The sequence below is a fragment of the Myripristis murdjan genome, chromosome 8 (genome assembly GCF_902150065.1).
Source record: "Myripristis murdjan chromosome 8, fMyrMur1.1, whole genome shotgun sequence".
In the NCBI taxonomy this organism is placed as follows: domain Eukaryota; kingdom Metazoa; phylum Chordata; class Actinopteri; order Holocentriformes; family Holocentridae; genus Myripristis; species Myripristis murdjan.
This window is the reverse complement of record NC_043987.1, coordinates 19,568,432-19,583,052: the sequence shown is the minus strand read 5'-3', so window position 1 is coordinate 19,583,052 and position 14,621 is coordinate 19,568,432. Positions and strand designations below refer to the sequence as shown.

The following is a 14,621-nucleotide window of genomic DNA, read 5'->3' as shown; positions in this document are numbered from 1 at the left end:
AATAAAACAAATTATGTCTGTGAATCCCTATAATGCAGATACCAAAAATTTGTCTTTGTAAGTAGTAAACAAATCAAAGAAAAATGCACCATACTTGTAATTAACCCAGCCTCGATTTGTAGGCGTTTAAAAAAGTGCTCACGATTTAAAAAAAAAAAAACTACAAGACCCATAATCCTTTTACACGCGAGGAAGGAAACACGTCATTACGCAGCAGCGTCACTGGAACCTTCAGCTGTCAGACTTTGGCCACCCCTAAAAGTGCAGTTTTTGTTAGCAAACTAACTCGAACTATATACCCCGCGTCGACTTCATTTAAAGTTGTGCATAGATCTGCTAATCGATCATTACAGCCGCGAGTTAATGATAAAAGCACGGAGATTGCACGGCGGTGAACAATCTTTTTATCGCTGCTAGTTTTTTGCACGACAAGCCACCGATCCTGAGCGGGTGTAAGGGTAGATGCAGGGAGGGAGGGAGTAAAAAAAAGGCAAAAGTCTTTGTGCTTCCCTTCCCCCTCATCAAAGCAAAGGGGAAATGTCTCTTTCTAAAGGAGGTAAGGACTCCCGTCGCTTCCAAAGACATTTTGTATGCATGTAATTGAATTTACGAAGTGCAGATCGTGTGGAAGTAATTTAGCTATCATTGCCAGCTGTAACCTTACCAGGTGGAGAGCTGCATGCGAGAGAGAGAGAGGGAGAGGGGGAAAAAAGGCAGTCAGGACGTCTTTCCTGCTTTCTGTCATTATGCGAAGTCTCCAGACACCCTGGTGACTCGAGATATTTCTCCTACAGCTAACTGTGTCGTTTAGGTTAGCCACACCGTAAGTTTTGCTCCGTGCTAATGGGCGCTACTGTGTCGCTTGCGTTTCACTTTATTGTGTTTTAGTGAACACCCTTTGACGACAGACAAAAGAGACCTTTTTGCCAGGCTCGGCGAACTTGCTCCAAAGCTGTGAATGCTCTCACTGGCACGGATTAGTTTCTTCTCTTTTCCGTAGCGTGGGACCACAGGTGTTTCATTTTTCGGCCTCCTGGATGTCATGAGTCATTGAATGTGTCGGAGCCTTATGACTCACCAACTTAACTAGAATGCATAAGAGCGGTTGGGTCGATAAAAATGCATTTTTTTTCCTTTCCCCGGTGGAAGTGTGGTTATTTTTAGACGCTTAACGCTCTTAAATCGCGGCAATGTCAGTGAACGGCGCTCCCATACATTTGGCTTCCGCTAGCGTCTGTGTTGTGTAATTTTGTAGCAGCGGACACTGTTCTGCCAAAAAAGAAAGAAAGAAAGAAAGAAAAAAAATACACACCTTGGAAAAGCAAGGTCCGTCCCCTGCGTCAGATACAGAGAGCACGGTGATGTCAATTTACATTTCAAGTTCACCGCTTTTGCTGTTACACAATCATACTAGCGTTACCATGGTCGGGAGTACACATTGTTTTGAGAGGGCTCTGTAGATTGGCTGTGTGCTATTCAGGCAATCACAGCCTTTGGCCTACCATGGCATGTTTTGACTTGCAGCCTCAGTACCTAGTGCAGACGCTCTTTGTTGACAGTTCACTGGCTGCAAGCACTGCTGCAGAGCTGCTACACAGGTTTTATGCTGTTGTGAGTGTGCGGACCCAAGGTGTCTGGTGAGAGTGCTTTGTGACCACCACAGCAAGTTTGGCACTCCGTGGGTAAAGGGTGGAGTGGGCCGAAAGTGCATTGCAATTCATGGCTTTGCTTAGGCATGTTCACAGATTGGATTCTCCCTAACTGCGCTGATAGGGTGGTGTGGAAGATTATCTGTGCATGACTCATCATTGTCCATATATGGAGCCAGCCTGAGGCCAAAGCTTCCTGATGGTGACTCGCCACATAGCTATTGACACTTTGATCCTATGCACAATCCAGGGATTCTTGTGCATATTGCGTATGTGCTGTTGCACTCAGAAGAATCCTGCTCTTCCCTGAATACCAGTGCATACAAGTCCATCGATCCTAACAATCGCTGAATATCCTGTCACCGCTCAATATCCACTGACTCCAGCCATAGCTGATGTCATGCCATTATTGTTTCATATTAGGCCCGATTTGGGAATAAGGCAGGTCTTGCAACAGAGAGCTGCAGGGAAGCTACCCTCAGCCCAATGAGGAAAGTGAGCAGTACGCAGGCTGAGTGAAGTGACATCATATTTCCCAAAGGGTACTGACAGCTGTTGTGTTTTGAGCGGATGTGTCCAGTCTGACTGGCTGTGAGTCATATCCCACCACACAGCCGGGCCACAGGGGCACGACACAGCCCACACACTGGTCCTGCTACCTGGAATGGGATTAGTATCTCAAGTCCACGAAGACTTCATTGTAAACATGCCGTATGATATTCTTCCACATGTGACGCATTATTGTTGTAGCCGTTTTCATGCTGCACCAAAACACGGCTAAGCCATTCTAAGAGCTTAAATCAGCTATGCTGTGTTAGGTTAGGTTCCCCTGTTTTTAAATAATGCTGTCTGATGATTTTTCTGTGCTGTCCTGCACAAGGGAGAGCCTGGCTTGTGTTGTATTTTCTTGTAACCCTGGTTTTGTTGGGTGAACAAAAACCAGTCTTATTTGTCAGGTCATAGGAAAGGTTTGAATGCTCTTTATTTATCTCATACAGAGGAAATGTACAGTCTATTTTTGGCTGAGCATGTGTGAGTAAATCACACTTTAGGCTAATCTTCCTCACCACATGAGACTACTGTAGGCGTAGTGGTTCATTGAAACTGCAGTCTATGCAGACACTTTGTAGGCCTATTTAAGGGCTGCAGCACAGAATGGGCTTGTGTGTCCATTTTTAAGTCAATGAATATTAAATTCCAATGAGCTATACTTCCCTAACAGCATGGTTTAGGTAGGAAGGGTTTACCCAATCACATTTCCTCCAAACTGGAGAGGCATGACTCACTAAATGGTAAATACGTTGAATTCAGACAGTGGCAGTTGCTGTCCAACACCTCCAATGACAAACAAGTCATTGCAATAGACTGACCTGTTGGTAGGTTTTGCTAAATTTAAAAAAACTGAGACTTCTCAATTGGTACAAATTAAATCCCATTAGTGACATACTTGTTGGCTACATCAAATTAGCTTCCCACACATTGATTAGAGGGAGTGAGAGTGTGCAACCCGGTGTAAGCCTGCATACGGCTAAGTCAGGAAATTGCCCAGCAGGTCTAAACTGTTTGTCTTCTGACCCAGTGGGTGAAAATCAGGCCAGGTCCAAGTGCAGACAAATGTCAAGAAAATGTTCTGTTTTTCCGATCATTTTTGCTTCTGGCACAAACATGCTGAATACCAGTGTCCATGTCAGGAAAAGTTAAGCTGTTATCCTTTGTGTTTCTGGTAGGCCTAGTAGCTGTGTCATTCTGGCAGGGACCCACAGCCCCTTGTGGGAAGTCCCAAGGCTGCTGGTAAAATGTGTTTATGAATGGACTGCTGTCACTACTTCAGCAGAGAAAGGTCCCAGAGCCCCACAGTTTACAGCACCATGTTTGGTCATGGTGCTGTAATAAAAAATCACATATTGAAAGTAGATTTAGTTGTACTGATTGTAACATTTGAAGAAAAAAAGACAAGAAGGAAGACTTGCTTCCTTTGAATTTCCCCATCTCTCCCTCCCTTTCTCTTCATCTGAGTCATCATACAAATACTGATTAGTCATTAAACTTCCTTCTCTCTATTGTGGGGCCTCGAGCTTTGAGTACACCTAATCTTCATTTAGATAACAAATCACTGGCAGTAGTCGGGGTCAGTGGCAACTGCAAATTCAGCGTAAGCTTGAAAACAGTCATTACTTCCAGAATGAAAAACAAGCGTCATACTTATCCATAGTGCAGTGTGGATTTTTTGAGTAGTATTGACCACAGCAGATATATGATAAACCATATTTCATGGATATATGTCTTAGAGACACTAATGCCTTTCTCATTTCTTGTGTCCCAGGGAAGAAGAAAAACCCTGGGCTGAAGCTGTCCAAAGAAGTGTTTGAGCAGCCCCCACCAGTGGCAGCAGCGTAAGACTCTTTACTTTTGGTACCAGGGGCAGAGGCAGCAATGATGTCACCTAAATAAGGGAAGTTTTCTATTTTGTCATGCAAATGCCCACATAGATTTGGAGACACGCCAGTAGGCTTTTTGTAAATGTGTTTCCTTGTAAGTGAGATAATAGTTCTCTCTGGAGATCAGGAGTCTCTGCGCTCCATTTCAGGAACCCCTGTCTGATATTATTGTTGATTATTGTCTCAAATGAGGCTTAGCAGTAGAGCAACATGAGGTTAAAGAGGGTCAGTCTTTGCATGATGAATACTGACTGTTAAGTATTGATTTAAACGGCTATTTATTTAAAACCTTAAAAGCTATCCTAATAAAGATGCACAATCTGCCACATAAATCCGCTGGAGGCAAATATAGCATTACTCAGTCTGACAGTATGCCTGCTGCTTCTGCACAATTTAAACATGGCTGTCTCGCTGCAGGCCCCCTCGAGATCTCGACTGTAAAGCTTGTGTCACCATCGGAGATAAGGTAAAGTTGGCTCAGTAGTCTTCTGCCACATGCAGTGCTATTTTTTGCTGAGCTGAATACATGCATCAAGCTGACCCTTCTCTCTCTCTCTCTCCCCTCGGTTCAGAACTTTGTGGTGAAGGCAGATGACTTGGAGCAGATTGAAGAGCTGGGGAGGGGAGCGTACGGGGTGGTGGACAAGATGAGACATGTGCCCAGTGATGTTATCATGGCTGTCAAGGTAGGCCGGCCACTCAGTGCTCAAGTTACCTGACTTGGCTGCTCAATACATGCACCAGGCGTTTAAAATAGTGCAATGACTCATAGATGTGCTCAACATATGCTTTCAGAGTGTACATATTTGGGTTGTATATCTTTGGAAAAAGAGTAAGAGTAAAAAGTTTCAGTGCCTTTTCACTCTCAAGTTGCTGATTCTTTTTAATGCATGATTGACATTATATAGACATAAATATTTATCTGTAGATATATAACTCTGCCTGCCTAGATTGTCCCCCTCATCAGTCGAAGATCGGTGAGGAGACTATGGATTGTCAATATATCTGTCTGTCAGTCACATGCAATTTCTCAGCCTCTCAGCATCCTTCCCTCAAGGCAAAACTTGGGGGGAATGATGGATTTTGACACTGAGGTCTGGCATTTGGAATGTAAACCTGACTGACCCACCACAGCACCACCAGGGCCCCAAGCCTCACGTATAATGTCTCACACACTGCTGGGTCAGATTTGTTGAACCTCTGGGGAGTGATGCCTTTTTACGTTGATATCCAGTGTCCATAAAATTAAATTAATTGGCCCACCACAGTGCCACCAGCAGGCCCAAAAAATCCCCAAGCATCAAGCATTACCTAAGACAGGGCACATCACACAAACACACTGTTAACTAGTTCTTACGAAAGTTTTCTTGGGAGATTGCCCTGAGGCTGGTGGTCCCAGATCAACGCGTTTATGTAGGATATTTCTGTATCGTAGAAGAGCGTGCTGTTGTGTTTCTTGTGCCGTATTTGCATCCTAGTGTTTGTATGTCATCATTCTGCTCTACAGCAGACTGTTGAGTAGTTAGGTCTGTGCCGGCTTGTTCTTTGTAAAGTCCTTCCAGACAAGCCTGTGATGAGGGGTTATATAAATAAATAAGCTTGAACCTGATTCTGAACTTGAATATTTGAGGATGTTGTGACAAGACTCCACTGGGAATGAGCTAGTTTTGCCCTGTGGTGTAGCTGGCAGTCCAATCTGTGTGTTTCTCTCCGCAGAGGATCCGTGCCACAGTCAACACCCTGGAGCAGAAGAGGCTGCTGATGGACCTGGACATTTCCATGAGGACAGTGGATTGCTTCTACACCGTCACCTTCTATGGCGCCCTCTTCAGGGAGGTAAAGACTGTCACAGTCTCATGCATTTACTACCAGCATCCCATTCTTTTTACATTTTGATGGAATGGCTGACCGTGTTCTTTCTTTTCACTGTTGGCTGACATCTGATTTGTTCTCAGGGGGATGTTTGGATCTGTATGGAGCTGATGGACACCTCTCTGGATAAGTTCTATAAGAATGTTATCAAGAAAGGAATGACTATCCCCGAGGACATTTTGGGCAAGATCACAGTAGCAGTACGTCTGTGCTAGATTTTACCTATTTGAGGAGCAGGGCCATTATGATAATATGATTATTTTGGTGTGTTCTGTGCCTCCAGTTTTTAGCAGTAGTTACAGACACAGAATTGGAATGGAGTAGTCACAGTCATGGAGCCGTTTGCTGTGGTCATTTGGCTTCTTCAGAATAAAACAGTGATTGTGATTAGTTGTTGCGGTGCCAAGGCACGTATAGGGCGGTAAAAGGTGTCACATCCTGACAACTGAGAGGATGTTATATTGTTGCTGCTTGCCAAAAGTAGTAATCATGGTTAATTACTGCCAACTGGAATACATAAGTTGAATAGGAAAGTCTGTTCTACTCCCATTCACTCCTGTGGTTACAGATGATAAGTTACCCTTTTTCTCAGGTCTCGATCTGTGCTTCCTTTGCAGATTGTCAGGGCATTAGAGCATCTGCACAGTAACCTGTCAGTAATACACAGAGGTAAGCACAGGAGTAGCAGCACTCATGTCAAAGACAATAAAATAGCACAAGATTCCCAGTCAAGTTTCCACCTTTGCTGATTTGCTTTTTTTCTTGTCATGCTCCAATAATTTCCCCCTCCAGATGTGAAGCCCTCCAATGTTCTCATCAACACTCAGGGCCAGGTTAAGATGTGTGATTTCGGCATCAGTGGCCACCTGGTGGATTCTGTAGCCAAAACTATGGATGCAGGCTGCAAGCCCTACATGGCGGTAAGCAGGTTTTAAGAAAAGTTTAACAAACTTAGTGATGAATTCTAGCACTTTGTGAGCCCTGACGCTCCCTGGCTATTTTCAAACCTAGACTACAGCTTGATGATAATCGGGCCTTTGCTTTCCAAAACCCCAAGCTTTTGAACATCTTGCCTGAATCATAGGCTGGCAAAAACAGCACATTTCTTTTAAAAAGATCATTTCCCAAACCACATTTCAACACACAGGCTCATATATCTGCTTTTAAGAATTTTATCTCCATTGCATTTGCTTTTTCTAATTTTTAGGTTGCCGTTTTTGTTCAGCACTTGTATTGATTTTGCTTTGAGTTTATTGATTTGTCTCCTAAATAATTTTGTAATCTTGTCTTATAAAGTACAAAGTCAGTAAAAGCTTATCACTACTGTTTAGTATTATTGGCACTTACTGTCTGTTGCTTCCCCTTTCAGCCTGAGCGGATAAACCCTGACCTCAACCAGCAAGGCTACAGCGTCAAGTCTGACATATGGAGTCTTGGAATCACCATGGTGAGTGGGGCTTTGTAGCAAAATGAGGTGGCTTTTAGATAATGGCAGTGGACCTTCAGTGTTATACTTCAGCACTTTAAGATTGAAAGAACGAAATAAACCGCCACAGAAATGCATGTTTCTGTTACCCTTCCCACATCAGGCTGCTATCAGTGTTCTTGTATTCAGCGTTGCTTGTAGGGATGCATGATATTGGAGTTTTTGCTGATATCTGATACATAGATATTTTCCAATTCTTTTGGCTTATGGCCGACGCTGTTACCACTATAAGCACATATTTTTCCACCTAATTAGCAGAGAACATTGAATATCTCCTGTAGAGGAATTAACATTATTATGCATGCTCTGATCATGATGGCCCAATGGCAGACATAAAATGCAATGCTTTTCAAAATGTATACATTTACTGGGCAAAATAAGAAAACTCCTTCAACTTAGGTTTTGTATAACATGCCATATTTATTTTCATATAACATTTTCTTTCAAACAAAACTTCAACAGGCTTGATGATGCTCTCCCTGAGGCGGCCCTGACAATAGCCAGTACCAGGGCAAATTTGACCTATTTCACATGTCATATTGGCAGAAAGTTTCATTTCAGGCTGATATAGATGTTTCTTTTTAAAGCTGATATCAGCCAGTACCACTGATGTGCCAATTGTGCATCCCTGTTTGCTTGTATTTGTCAAAGTAAAAGCATGAGATGCTATCGGCTGTGTTATCAGACACGGATCATAGCGCTCTCAAATTTGGAATGTTTTTGTTGTTTTTTTTTGTTTCTTTGCATAAAAAAATCTGCACAAAGTGGTTGTGGTTTAAGTTCGCAACAAAAGACTCTGGTAAAAGGAAATGCTCTCCATGGAATATGATATTGGCTTGAACTCAGGTATCCTTTGTCAGCTAGATGTACTAGTGTGTGTTCAGTATCTGGCTACTATCTGTTTCAGACAGATCCAACAATGCTGGAAACACACCACAATTTAAATGTTAGCTTAGTCTTGTATAATGAGATCTTTCTCCATACTCCATTTAATCATAACTTTTACTGTATAATTCAAGAAGTCATCCCAGCCCCTTTCTCCCAGTGTAAGTCGAGTCTTGATGCTTTCCTAGCCATCCACAACTTCCTGCCAATTCATCTCAGTCTCAGCAAGGGTTTAATTTATCAGATGGAACACTTTGTTAACTATTATAAGCACCATGATTACTAAATCATGTTGTCAGTATCAGTACAAAAATTCACAGTAATGACACCCAGCACTGATGACGAACCCTCATCATCTTGGTGTGACTAGAACATTTTGACAGCTAGTCCAGATTGGTGCAGAATTATAAATAATCCATGCTTTTCTTAATTAATATTAAAATTAGCTCATAGATGCTCTTCTCCCACAAACAACAAAGGAGTTGCCAGTATCTTATTTTATTTATCCCTTATTTCTGCCTTATGAAGAATGAATTTTGAAATTTCAATGTCATTTGAAAATTAATTTTTCTTTCCAAATGGAGATCTCCATCATTTGATAAGAGGTACACAAAATCATCATCTGGTAGAGTGATAGTCAACTTTTTAACCGTGATAAAAATCCTCAAATAAAATCAATGAGTTAATTAGTATAGAGTTTGAAATGCAGCATGTGTAGGATGCCAGGTAAATCAGACTGTCTCTGCCTCTTAGATTGAGCTGGCCATTTTGAAGTTCCCATACGACTCATGGGGCACCCCATTCCAGCAGCTCAAACAGGTGGTGGATGAACCATCTCCCCAACTGCCTGCCGACCGCTTCTCCCCTGAAATTGTGGATTTCAGCTCCCAATGGTGAGCCTCTCATTCTCTGCATGTTTTTTGAAGTGTCCCGTGCCTTGTATCCACCATGTTCTAAAGCAGTGACATTCAAAGCCCACTAGGGGCCAGGATTCTGCTCTCCATTTGCTCAAAGAGCAGCCATAGTTTTCTCTATTGTCACTTGTTAGCATCATCAGATGATATGTGTCATTTTATTGTTTTTGCATGTGGCTATTATTACTTTGACAGTTATTGTTTATTCTGTCTCATTTTTGCATTTATCCTCTCTGTTTTTGCAGCTTAAGAAAGAAGCCAAGTGAGAGGCCAGCTTACACAGAATTAATGGTTAGTTTGCATCTTAAGTTTTTGTTTTTTCTTTCTGTGTTCTCTAAAAGTGTTCTGTAGTATTTGGTACATATGACTGATTTTATTTTTACTCTGTGACCGTCTCTGTCACTCGTGTGAAATCCAAGGTAGTCTTATTGCTTTTGTCCACAAGAGGCCAGGCTTACCCAGTTAAACCAAGATTGTGAAGTGTTTATTGCCAGCTGAAACAATAACAACACAGTGTTTATTACATTGTTTAAATCTTTTTTTATATCTTCCAGGAACATATGTCTAATTATATATTTTTCTCCTTTGCACACAGCAACATCCCTTTTTCACCTTGCATGACTCCAAAGACACAGACGTGGCCAGTTTCGTCAAGGACATCCTGGATGATTGATGGGCTCCCTCCCAGCCCCACCCCACCAGGGTAGGCGGGACATCTCCATTAATGATCCAATGGCCTACCTTTTAAACTCACTGGAATGACATACTCAGACTCTCATGCACCCACACACAATATGGGGGTGACCCAAAGACTGAAACCAGCCCAACAGCACTGGAGTGGGAGAGTGGTGGTAATATGAACTCATATGGTCCAACCAACTGGAGAGGTTTAATTCACTCCTCCCAGCTTCCTGTGTGTGCAATTATCCAAAATGACACGTATGAACTGAATCCTTGTGTTTTGTTGTTCTGTCCTGCCCCCTTCCTCCCCACGCCCTTCTCCCCCTCCTCTTTCTTTGGAACAGACAGAGCCAGCCATTATTTCTTTGTGACACATTGTATTTCATCTGCAAAACCAACAGTTAATGTGTATGTTTTTTTGTGTAAAGAAAGCTATATTTGCATATGCATTTGTACGTTATCTCATTATACAGTTTTTTGATACTGTATATTGCAGTCGTGTGAATTACTATGGCCTTATGTGTCAAAACACATCAGGTGAACAGTCTGGCCTGGCTCTGTGCCTTGCCCTGAGGTGATTGGTCACTGCAGTGGTACAGTTGTCGCAGGCCAGGGGTCAACACAAAGCATGCTGCAAAGTGAGAAATGTCTAAGGTCAAATGGTGGGCAGGACGGGTCTGCAAGGCATTCCTAGATCTCATGGCGGTTCTCCGCATGAGGCAAGAGTGTAATGTCATTTGATCTTATCTTATGCAGCGACCCCGGAGTACACCGCCCTCCCTCGCTTTGCTCTTCAATATCAGATTGAGGGTTGGCCTCTAATGTAAACAGTTCTGATGCTATTACTACTTGGAGGTGTTCAGGGGCTCCCTGTTCAAGCTCACAGCTTTATCTTGCTCGCTGTGTGCCATTTTGAAAATTGTTGTCATGAATTATTACATTTATTCCGTACATGTGTGTTTTTTTTTCCTCTTTCTCTCTGTTTTGGACATGATTTGGCCCTGCTTTTTTTTTTTTTTTTTTGGGCAGCATTTAAACATTCTTCCCTTTGCTTACATTTCTGAATGCTGGAGTCAGTATCATCTTTTTCATCTGAGGCACTTATTTTTTTCAGAGACCTTATTATGCCTTACACATACAGTATGTTAGGGAAATAATTTATGTGGTGAAGATGTAAATACTATATTTTTTTTTTTTTATGTAACATATCACTGTCATAACAGGCAGTGCAAATGTTCCTAGAGTGGTTGATGATTACTTTTAATGCAGTGTGACACATGCGTACACATACACACAGGGCCAGCTGACTCCTGTACACCCATTTTGGATTGATGTGCTGTCAAGCTCCACCACTCAGGTTTCTGTGCCCTGCTTTATGCGAAAGCAGCCCTATTTTTTTGTTTTTGTTTTGTTTTGTTTTTTGTTTTTTTTTCCCAGGTCGTACTCTTCCTGAGTGCTGGATTGAGAGCCTCTATGTAGGCGATGGTAGGCAGCCATCATCTCTTCTGTCTAACTGTACTATGCAGTGCCCCTTAGCCTTGGACACACAGCAAGAGGCCCTCGCCATGTGGCACTTTCCCCACTCCAAGTGTTCAGAGACTGTGATGGTGGTGATGGTGGTGGTGACGATTAGCGATGAGGATGACTGCCATGCCTCTGTTCATGGCCAGCACTCGAGGCCTCTCTGGTTTACACTGTAGTGCGATCTTTATCAAAAGTCAGTGAGTTTGGAGTATTTATGATTGTGAATAAGAAGGGAAAGCTAGCAACGCCACAAAGAAGCTGCTGTAATTTTGTTTTGTTAGTCGGCCTTCTTTGGATGGCCATTCCCATGGTGTGTAAAAGTGAGTTTTTACGCTGATCACAATGAGAATGGAACACTTGCTCTACCTCTTACTCCTTCACTCTGTTTGCCACCTCTTCATTGGGTGGGACTGACAAACTTGAACTTCGGGAAGACAAAAATAAAGGCTTTATTCTTCATTAAGACTGTATATAGCGTTAATTACATTGTGTTGTTCATTTCACAGAACCTACAGTTGATATCAGTCTTTTGACAAAAGTTTTGGGCAGAAAAAAAAATCCTACACTGCATCACAATCAAGCACCACTTAAGACTGTCTTTGCTGAAACCGCAGAGACTAAAGTGGACTGATCCAGCTGATAAAAGGAAACAAAGTCTTAGGGTTTCTACAGGCAGACTCTCCACCTCAGACACCTGCCAGCTTAGCCATGTTTTCCATCCCATTACATGTGATACTGTAAAGTGGTGGAATGTAATGAAAGTGGAATTGAAACAAGAGATGGAAACCGTACACCTGCCTCCAGCGCGTGCATACAGCGTCAAACGGTAACTTACACCCACATTCTACAATTTGTAGCAACATAGCCTACACCCAACACAGCCAAAAGCATCATCTCAAATAATGCATTCACCTAAAAGTTTCACCTTGGGCCTATTTTACAAAGCGAGCTAACTTTATTAATCCAATATCAAGTTTAATTTCAGTTAGTCTAGTTTACTGATCCTCAGGTCTGTTTTGCCAGGGAAGCTCAAGATGAGCCACGTTAAATTGCCATGGTAACCTATGTCTCCAAGCAGGCGTGGTCCAACACTAACTTCGTTGTGCTGCTTCATTTTTTTTGACATGTATTTTTTCTTTTGTTCCAAAGCAATTAACTTTTAATTTATTCATATCAAATTTGCTACCAAAACAGGATCATGTAGAATTATGGCAATAATTTATGAATGTATACTAATTAATCAACACACTACCTGACAGTTTAGAGTCACTGAGCACCAAATGTGGGCGCAACATGTAATTGCACACAGAGCTGCCAGGAATGGATTCAAACCTTAATGAAAATGTTCAGATAAGAACGGGACTGAACAGTTTATGCATTCTTACACAGATGCAGGCTGTATTGAAAAGCCTTTATGACCATGTTTAGGTGAAACCAATTATCCCAAATAATTTTCTGTGCAGTATGTAGGGCATGAGCGAGATTCTCTCTTCAGCGGGACGATCGCCTTGTTGGACTGGGGCTGCTCCTCCTCTAGCTCAGCAGCAGGTGCTCTTTTACCTAAATACTGCTTAATGTGTTCATACACTCACATACACACTCAATATGACATGGAAGCTAAATACATTCACTATTTAAAGCATAATCATGTTTAATTTCTGCCACGGCCTTCTGGTGCCTCTAAATGCTCCTATAAGCAAGACATATTTATCTGTCATAAATAAACTGCTTACTAATTAAAGTGTAGAGTGCAAATACTTGACTTCAAACAAAATGTCCACCACCGTGTTGCAGTTTTAAATTATTCTTATGCATTAACCTCAATGCTCTGTGTTGTTTTTGGCCTTGTTAAATGCTACTGCCTTCTTGGTTATAATTTTACTCTGTTGCTTTATATTGCTAATTTAAGTCAATTTTTCTACAATTTACATTTTTTCTTTTTCTTTCTTTCTTTTTTTTTTTTTTTTTTTGTATAACACCTGCATCTGTTCCTGGCGGTATAATAGTGTCCATCTGAGTAAACAACTTTATGTAAGCAGATGCAGAGGTAAACATGTCCTTTTTTGCTAAACCTCAGATTCTTAGGAATGTGTGGTGAATAGAAACATTACTCCATTTGTGTGGCTCTTTCTGAAGGCTTTTTTTTTTTTTTTTTTTTTTTTTTACCGTGAGTGTTAACAACAAAGGTTAACAGAAGCTCACTTGAGCAGTGGGAATCCTGACCACTCCACTCTATGTGTGTCTGTCAAAGACCAATGTCTTCATGCCAGGATGAGGAAACTCAATGCCAAGAGACTGCAGGCAGTGACCCAGAGTAGTGTAGAGGAGTGGATCGCCAGCCAAACTAGAGACACGTCTTTAAGGAAAGAAGGCCACTGATGAGAACTTACATAATGCCTCTAAAAAGGATAGTGGTATGAGGGAAATGGCCAGTATCTACTTGAATTACACTGTCCGCTCAACTGGAGAGAGAGGGTGTGAGAGAGAGAGTGAGAGAGAGAGAGAGACTGATGCAGAAACAAACTGTAACCTGTCTGAACTGGAAATGGCCTTTCAGAGCCCTAACAGGGAAACAATGAGAATGACTGAAATTGACAATAACAAGCACAAGTCGATACATTTATCCTTCTTTCAAACACTATCACTACATCACGATGCCAAGAATTCATACACACAACACAGCATATTCACAAAGAAGTAAAACTCATAAGCTGTGTATTTGTTTCTGTTCTCTTCAAGTCAGTGTGACTGCCTTGGCAGATTCAGGATTAAAGTGTTTGCTGACCATTCAACAGCCTTGGGTGACAAGGGTTAAGCACTTCTACATTCGCTTTACAGTTTGCCATTAGCTGCAGAAAATATGGCATCTCGGGATGAGGGGCAGTCAAAAGGAAAATATATAACCTGGGGCAATCTGTCCACACCATGCTTATTATCCATCATCTTCACATGATTATCTGCTAGCAACAGGGAAAGAAAGCTGACAGCTGTTGACACCATGGATGATCACCTGGGACATCAGCATGCATAAACATGCATATACAACAAGAGCAAACAGAATCTAGATCTGCTACAGAAAGTATGGGAGCAGATGAAAACCTTAAGACTACACCAGTCCTACAAATTGTACTCTGAAAATGTACTTTCTGATTTCTCACCTATAAGACAAAAA

General features: G+C 41.9%; 1 protein-coding gene across 1 annotated transcript; it reads left to right on the top strand.

Annotated features, from left to right (window-relative positions):
- Positions 1 to 217: 217 nt before the first annotated feature.
- LOC115364150 (dual specificity mitogen-activated protein kinase kinase 6-like) lies at positions 218 to 11,912 on the top strand. The gene is made up of 12 exons (XM_030058598.1): positions 218 to 556; positions 3,973 to 4,042; positions 4,505 to 4,553; positions 4,660 to 4,773; positions 5,804 to 5,923; positions 6,043 to 6,159; positions 6,577 to 6,628; positions 6,752 to 6,879; positions 7,329 to 7,406; positions 9,084 to 9,223; positions 9,490 to 9,535; positions 9,840 to 11,912. Exons 1-12 carry the CDS (start codon positions 538 to 540, stop codon positions 9,915 to 9,917), a joined length of 1,011 nt encoding a protein of 336 aa, XP_029914458.1. The 5' UTR covers positions 218 to 537; the 3' UTR covers positions 9,918 to 11,912.
- The last annotated feature ends 2,709 nt before the right edge of the window (positions 11,913 to 14,621 follow it).